The 8353-nt window shown below is 36.2% G+C and overlaps 2 protein-coding genes and 1 long non-coding RNA gene across 5 annotated transcripts in view; 1 reads left to right on the top strand and 2 right to left on the bottom strand.

Moving 5' to 3' along the window:
- LOC6576940 (phospholipid-transporting ATPase VA) overlaps nucleotides 1-3059 on the bottom strand; it is a 36753-nt gene extending 33694 nt beyond the window's left edge. For 2 of the 3 annotated variants that reach the window (XM_044008708.1, XM_044008707.1), the window contains exon 1: nucleotides 2933-3059. The gene's annotated coding sequence lies outside the window, so the exon portion shown is untranslated. The remainder of the gene's footprint in view (nucleotides 1-2932) is intronic. The other variant, XM_032729189.2, reaches the window with a different exon arrangement.
- A 1055-nt stretch (nucleotides 3060-4114) lies between these two features.
- On the top strand, nucleotides 4115-7799 carry LOC6576941 (rab GDP dissociation inhibitor alpha). Its single transcript, XM_002002885.4, has 3 exons — nucleotides 4115-4883; nucleotides 6403-6878; nucleotides 6939-7799. Exons 1-3 carry the CDS (start codon nucleotides 4490-4492, stop codon nucleotides 7398-7400), a joined length of 1332 nt encoding a protein of 443 aa, XP_002002921.1. The 5' UTR covers nucleotides 4115-4489; the 3' UTR covers nucleotides 7401-7799.
- LOC122757194 lies at nucleotides 4423-5311 on the bottom strand. The gene is made up of 2 exons (XR_006357132.1): nucleotides 5025-5311; nucleotides 4423-4958 (listed from the first exon to the last, which is right to left on the bottom strand). It is a non-coding gene; the product is annotated as an uncharacterized LOC122757194 (long non-coding RNA).
- Nucleotides 7800-8353: the final 554 nt, after the last annotated feature.

An 8353-nucleotide genomic window follows, 5' to 3' on the forward strand; every position in this document is an offset into this window, starting at 1 on the left:
AGCAGTCTATTAAAGTGCAGATTAATCTAATTGAGGTTATTATTATTTTTATCTGCAGAATTTCAGATGAACCATGCTCATTAATAAATGTCTGTCAATGGATTCAGAACCAGGCTAATTTTATTTATAATAATCTGTAAATACAAACTAGATTAGTCCGCTGACTATCAGATCGCTCAAAACTATCAATTATCGTTCAGTTTTCAGTTTTCTAACTGCAATATATATGCGTAATATTTCAATAAAAATGTAGTTTATGACGCCAGCTCCGGGTACAATAAAATACATAAATACGGAATTCAGTGAAACTGTTCAGATAAGGGAATTCGCGTGAAATGTCAGCCACATATCACTCGTTCCAGGCGAGTTATCGAACTTCAAAACATACCAAGTATACCGTAAACACATAATTGTTAGGGTATAGAGAATTGAATTAACTGTGCGTGTATTGGGTAATCATGAAAAGTTAACGATCTCAGAGTTTAGAAAAATAAATTTGAAATAAATAAAAGTCCGTATACTATATATTTATATATAATCTAATATATATATATATATATATATATATATATATATATATATATATATATATATATATATAAAATTAATACATTTTTTCAATAAACAAATCAAATATTTCAAATCTAACTAACTAAGATTTAATTTAAAGAGTATCTCTTAGTCGTGCACTGTTTATCAGTAAGTAAACAGAAAGACGAATTGAGTAGTTCATTTGGGTTGTTAGAAGTACGCCAATAACAAACGCAACAAAATACAAAAAAATTAAATGCCGGTTTTTATTAGTATTTGTTTATTTTGGTATTTATCTGCTAAGCAAATGCGAACTTAAAATTGGCGAATAATAAGAATAATTGCAGACGTTCAAGCAAAGCGCGCAATACTTGAACAAAGAAGAAAACGGAACGAATGTGAGCTGCGTATTGCTTCTAATATATCTCTATTTATACACATGTGTGTGTATGGCTGTGTGTGTAAGTATGTTTGTATCGACGACTGTCGTGTGCTGCTGCTGCTGCAGCGGCAATTGGAGTCAATTGGCAGCGCCACGTTTACAGTTACCGAAGCCACGCGTACAGCGAGCGCACGAGGAAGATTGAGAGCGGGAGAGTACGAATGCGAATGCGATAACGTCAAGTAGGTTGCATAGCCAAAGATAGAAAGAACAACAAATGCAAAATAGAAAATGATAGAGAGGGAGAGAACGACATCTTCACAATGTGCAGATCAGTGTTGGTCATTTTGATTTTTCTCGTCAAATCTAGCTTTATTATGACTGGGAACCAAGAAATTTAGATATTTTTAGAAATACATTTATACAAATAAGAAAAAAAGAGCTTGATTTTGTAATTAATTAATGTGTACAAGTTTCTTTTTGTAATTTTTTTTAGCTGGTTCACTTTCATTGCCTTAAGAAAGAACTTATTTTTGATAAAAAGTTGGCAGCACTGGTGCAGATGAACAGTCTGAAGAGAAATAAAAACATTTGGAATGTGAAATGAACTGCAAACGTGCTTCTGCAGTCGAATAGCGCAAAGAGGGCATTGATTACGTCTGCGTAAACTAAATTAAATTCTATTCGTTTATCTTCATTCTTAATTTACTCAGATTATTTGCCGTTGCAATTCATTGAAATGGAGCTGGTTTGAGCTGTTCCAATGTACATAATTGAGAATTACTATATTGTAGATAGTAAAATAAAAGAAGTATAATATAAGAATATAGGTTAATTACTGAACTTGTTAAACTTAGATATTAGTACAGAGGCAGATATCATGTGGTAATATTTTAGAGGAAAGAAAAGTATTTAGTCTTATATTCAATTTCATACAAATTCCATTACAGAAGATAAATTGCGTCTGATGTCAAGTAATAATGTCGATTTTTATTACTTAGCAATTATTTGCTAAATATTAATTAATTTTTATATTCTTAAAATATTTATTTTTAGATCCACCTACATAAAAATTCCAGTACACAATCTAATGCCGATTGTTATTACTTAGCTATCATTTTTTTTTTCGGGAATTTCTAATTTCAAAGCGAGCAGCGTATTAGCCTTGCCTTTCTAAGAAATTGACAGTTGCTCAAGACTTTTTGTCTCTCGTGCTAAGCGATTTGTGTGCCGTGTCACGCAACTGTAGACAGGACACGCTCATTGTTCCATGGGATCACAAAGGTGGCTACGTAATACCAATGGAAGAATCCATTTCCCATTTCGAACAAATTGCAAACTTAATTGGAAGTTTATTAAATAAATACCAAATTTGGTAGCGTGTTAGCCTCATATGATTGACATACACAAATGGGCATATTGGTTCTACTTTGTGCTAGTTCATCTTCATGTAGGGGAATGCACTCTTATACGTACATAAGAGGAAATAGAAATTTGTTAGCTGCTCATCTGATTGAAAGTTTATTAATTAAATACCAGAAATTTATGTTATATTGATTTGGAAAATTCTTGATACTAAGAGAAATACACTCCTATTCGTATAAGAGGAAGTGGAACTTTGTTAGCCCACCATACCAAATTTGGTATCGTGTTATCCTCACTTCCAGATACAAACGGTTGACTACTTAGTTCCCATCGTCGTAAGGTAATACACTCTTATACGTATAAGAGGAAGTGGAAGAAGTGGATAGAGACAGCAAAGTAACACAGTAGATGAGGCCGGCAACATAAAACTGAGTTCGCGTAGGCCACAAATGGCGATTGGCAGCGTGCAAGAAGCTGCTGCGGCTGAAGCTGAGACTGAGGTTGTGACTGTGGAACTGGTTCTAAGCAACTAACTCGTTTTGTAAGTTGCTTTTGCGCTGCTGCCTTCAGCGTACAGTGCAATAAAAATATGTTTAATTTAGCAAAAATATAAAAACTCGTTTTTCATTTGTATTTTTCTTTTTCGAAACTTACCCAATAAAAATAAATAAATCTTCTTGAAGAATTCTGATATGGTAATCCTTTAAGTCACCTTTTAATTGATTTTATTTTGATATAGATATATATATATTTTTTTATTTATTTGTATTTCTTTTTGTACAATCACACACGTATTAATTATTTAGATATATATACTTGCTATTTTTATGATAAAAATGAGACGAAATTTTGAGCATAGCAACAACAAATCATAGCCGAGGTCAACAACAGCAACACGAAGAGGAAGAAGTAGAAGTAGAAGTAGAAGAAGAAATGCAACAGCTAGAGCCAGAGCAACATAACGTAAGACAAGACATGAGAAGTGAGAGAAGTGCCGACGATGTTAATTCCTTGAAATTGGCGTCAAATTTCATTAGAAGCAATTTTTTCAATTAATAAATTTAATTATGGTTTGCGCCTCTCCTCCAATACTTTCATCGCGCCACAAATAACAAATAACACGCAACACAGCGCGAACAAACCGCTCACTTTTTATTTATTTATTTTTTCTTTGGCTGGCTCATATAACACGTATGTACATTTATTTCTTAACTAACTTGTTCGCTGTTGTTGGCGTTAAGAATTTAAATACAATTTTGGCCCAAATTTCATTTTCACTTTTTCACACACACAACGCGAAACACGCTACACACACACACTCTCACACTCATACATAAACAGTAGTTTGATATTTTTATTATAGCTTTTGATTAAAACTCATAATCATTTACATTGCAACGTGTAATTTATTTGCAGAAACTTATTTATATCTTCGGCAACACAAGAAAACAACAAACGACGACGGAAATGTAAGAACTAAAAAATAACAACAAACGCGTCCATCCCGTTCAATGTTTTTTTTTTGACTGACCAAAACTACTAATATCGATGTGCTTTCGTTCAAGTCATCGATGCAATGGTCGGAAATATCGATGTATCGAAGATACTCATCTCAGCGATATTTGTTAACATTAAATTTAGTAGTGTTAGTAATTTAATTTTAATTATTTATTTTCTAATCTAAAGAATTTTTTCATCAATGCTTTGAATAAGAATACACAGTTGAGAAATGTGTTAAGTTTTTTATATAAACGGAGTATGCGATATTAATCAAATGAAATATTGTTACACACCTACTAAACATTTTTATATTACATGTCTTGTACGTAAATTGTAAAAAAGTTAGCGTTATTTTTTGGAATTTGTATTGTTTTTGTTTTGAATAGATAGCAAAATGCGTTGTTTTCAGTAACGCGCCAATAGTAGGATGAACGTTAAAGCCGAAAGCTTATTCAAAACGCTTAACAAATCAGCGAGTTACACATTCTGTTAAGTAGACAGCTGTTCCATGCAGTAAGACCATCAGCAAGAAATACTGAAATCCGTCGATGATAAATGAAGTTGTTGGCATTTTCTAGCGAGTAGAGAAAATCCGTATTGAACGAAAAGTGTAAAAACGTCGACAACGTCGCAAAGTGAAAACCTTTCCATTTTAAGAAAAGTTGCTACTGCTGGTTACTAATTAAAAGAAAAAAAAAAAAAAACCCTAACATGAATGAGGAATACGATGCGATAGTTCTGGGCACTGGCCTCAAGGAGTGCATATTGAGCGGCATGCTCTCTGTTTCTGGCAAGAAAGTGCTGCATATTGATCGAAACAAATACTATGGCGGCGAGTCGGCCTCCATTACGCCGCTGGAGGAGCTCTTCCAGCGGTACGGTCTGGAGCCGCCTGGTGAGAAATTTGGGCGTGGTCGCGACTGGAACGTGGACTTGATACCCAAGTTTCTAATGGCCAATGGCCAACTGGTGAAGCTACTGATACACACGGGCGTCACCCGTTATCTGGAATTCAAGTCGATTGAGGGCAGTTACGTTTACAAGGGTGGAAAAATTGCCAAAGTGCCGGTGGATCAAAAGGAGGCGCTGGCATCCGATCTCATGGGTAAGTGCAAGTAGAACTACAACAAAAGAAAGGTGAATCCGGAGCCGGAAGACCCCTATCCGATTGGACCTTTAACTGTGAAAGCAGAAAGTACATGCGAAAAATTTATATGCATGTATGTATGTATGTGTGTATACATACTTCGCATTTAGCTGCGCGCTCCCCTTTTCCGTTTTCTCTCTCTCCATGTTTCTTTGTCTACGCTTGCTTGCGGCGATTGGCACTCGCTGGTGTTGCTTTTGCTCTGACTGTGACACGTATTTGTAGAGGGTCTCTCTCTGTGTTCTAAGCATATATGTATGTGTGTGTGTGTGTGAGTGTTGTCTGCGTTTCAGCATTTAAAGCCTCCCATTTTTTTTCCTGTTTGTTGCCCCCTTTTAATACATTTAGTTTTTGTTGTATAAAATGATTTATAGAATATCTAAGAAAATTTAATTACTTTTCTTATAATTATATATACATACATATTTATATATGTATATTCGTATTAGATGTATATATGTATATATGCAGTCCAATTAGAATTATGGAGTTGCCAGCTGTTTGCCATGCGTTCTGTGGCAACCCTGTGCATACCTTTCAGGCAATTAACCGTTGCGCTGATTCATTTTTCTACACCTGTGTGTGGTGTTATGGCTGCGGCTCTGTGGCTATTGTTGCTGCTTTTGTTTTGGCATGAAATTGTTTAAACAATTACTAGTTGCCAACTACAAAACGCAATTAGCCAATCACGCTCCATTTATGACTATCTTTAATTTTGTTTTCTTTTCAGTTTTTCATTTTTTTTATTTTATAATTTGTTTATTTCGCTGTAAATTTCTCCTCCATTCAGTTTATTTGCCAATTTCTTTAGTTTGGCCATAACGAGCAGGCTCGCAAGGTGCATTGAACCCTTCACTTAGAGCCTGCATGACAGAATGACGTCACTCTGACTTCGACTGGCCGGCTGGTGGTGTTTTAGCCCTTAAATTAGCACTGTCAATTGTGTGTCCCCATTTTGGATGTATGAGAGTTTTAAAAACTTTAAGACTTTAAAACTTTATATGTGTGTATTGCGGGTTTCTGTTGTTGATGTGTTTGTGCTACCCCATAAAGTATATCATAAATTCGTAGTCAGCAAGGTAATTTTATTATAACTTGTGTAAACTCAATTAATTATAAATATGTGAACATATTTCCTATATTTAATTTAAGGAAAAGCTAATTATGCATATAAAAAAGTGGGTTCGAGTATTTACTAGTCGATTACTCCCTGCGAATGCTGCTTTGCTTATATAGTTATTCTAGAAATTTCCATGTAACGATGTTGAGGTTTTATATAACAAATCAGTTGAGAAGATTTTATGCTCTTTTATGAAATAGAGCATATTGCTTAACATACAACAAGTATAAGTAATATATAAAGATATTTCAAATTTAAAAACAAATTAACCTACAGTTAATATAGTTTCCCAATTGATACTACTTATATATCCGTTTATACTGACTTGCCTCTGAATTTGTTTTATATTCACATCAGGTATGTTCGAGAAGCGCCGCTTCCGCAATTTCCTGATCTACGTGCAGGACTTCAGAGAGGATGACCCAAAGACCTGGAAGGACTTCGATCCCACCAAGTCCAACATGCAGGGATTGTACGACAAGTTCGGTCTGGACAAGAACACGCAGGACTTTACGGGCCATGCCCTGGCACTGTTCCGTGACGATGAGTATTTGAATGAGCCGGCTGTTAATACCATACGACGAATTAAACTGTATTCGGATTCGCTGGCGAGATATGGCAAGTCGCCCTATCTATATCCGATGTACGGCTTGGGTGAGCTGCCACAGGGCTTTGCCCGTCTCTCGGCTATCTATGGCGGCACCTACATGCTGGACAAGCCCATTGACGAGATTGTGCTGGGCGAGGGTGGCAAGGTGGTGGGCGTGCGATCGGGTGAAGAGATCGCCAAATGCAAGCAGGTGTACTGCGATCCCAGCTATGTGCCCGAAAAGGTAAGTGGAACTCTCCTATTAGTCTTCTACAAATTCTATATGATGCCTTTCATTGAACAGGTGCGCAAGCGTGGCAAGGTCATCCGTTGCATTTGCATCTTGGACCATCCGGTGGCAAGCACTAAGGATGCCCTCTCCACTCAAATTATCATTCCACAAAAGCAAGTCGGTCGCAAATCGGACATTTACGTATCGCTGGTCAGCTCCACTCATCAGGTGGCCGCCAAGGGCTGGTTTGTGGGCATGGTCTCCACCACAGTGGAGACTGAGAATCCGGAGGCGGAAATCAAGCCCGGCCTCGATCTGTTGGAGCCGATTGCACAAAAGTTTGTCACCATTTCGGATTACTTGGAGCCGGTGGACGATGGGCTCGACTCACAGATCTTTATCTCTGAATCGTATGATGCCACCACGCATTTCGAGACCACTTGCCTGGATGTTCTAAACATCTTTAAGCGCGGCACTGGCGAGACGTTTGACTTCTCCAAAATTAAACACGAGCTCGGCGATGAAGAACAGTAAATGGCAACGGTTCGGTTCTTTGGTGGATGGATGGACGAATGGGTGGAAGGGCGTTTCAGGCAAACACAAGGGTCACGCTGTCAAGACCATCTTTCAGCTCGAGTAACTCCAAACAGCATCTCTAAAACATCTGCGCCGCTCTGCGGCAATGACCCGACAATTGAATTAAAAACAAAACAAACAACAATAAAAACAAAAGCGATATAAATACCCAAAACAAAAACAAATTTCAAAACAATTCGAAGAATTCAAAAACACAAAAAAACAAAATAACTGCGAAAACAAATTGTATTAAAATCGCATAATGTTTTTTCATCAGATCATAGGCGCATAATATTTTTGTGTGTATCGAAATTTTAGACATGTAATAAAAAACAAGAAAAAGCTTGCTTATCGCAATATTGGATACATATATAAATACATGCATAGGAATACACTCACATTATAATACGAAATAACTAGCAAACGGCGCATTATAAAACATATAGCCTAATACATCTCGAGTCACATACATGGAGCAAATTATGTATTGGCAAAAATTGATTGTTGTGAAAAATATTGATATATACCCTTAGCTGTCTATCTCTCTCACTCACTCTTAGCAGACACTTTCCCTCGTGCCCCAAAAACCAGCCAGATTTATCCAATACAGCGCCTGCTTCTTAAACAACCATATATAAAGAATGTTCCCCCAAAAAAAATGTTCTACGCTCGATGTGCTTGCGAATCAGTTGTAAACGATAAATATAACACCCATAATATATATATATCTGTGTATATGTATATGTATATTGCTATCAATAGTTGCTTGGTTTTGTTTAGTGATTGAAGATTTGTGCACAAGAAACCACAAAGACCCAAAACATATATATATCAATATATATAAATATTATAAACGATTCTATGTACACGCAAAATGCATCAAATAAAGTTTTGTAATCCAAAGCCAAGCT

Source organism: Drosophila mojavensis, unplaced genomic scaffold (genome assembly GCF_018153725.1).
Source record: "Drosophila mojavensis isolate 15081-1352.22 unplaced genomic scaffold, ASM1815372v1 contig_36, whole genome shotgun sequence".
Taxonomy (NCBI): Eukaryota; Metazoa; Arthropoda; class Insecta; order Diptera; family Drosophilidae; genus Drosophila; species Drosophila mojavensis.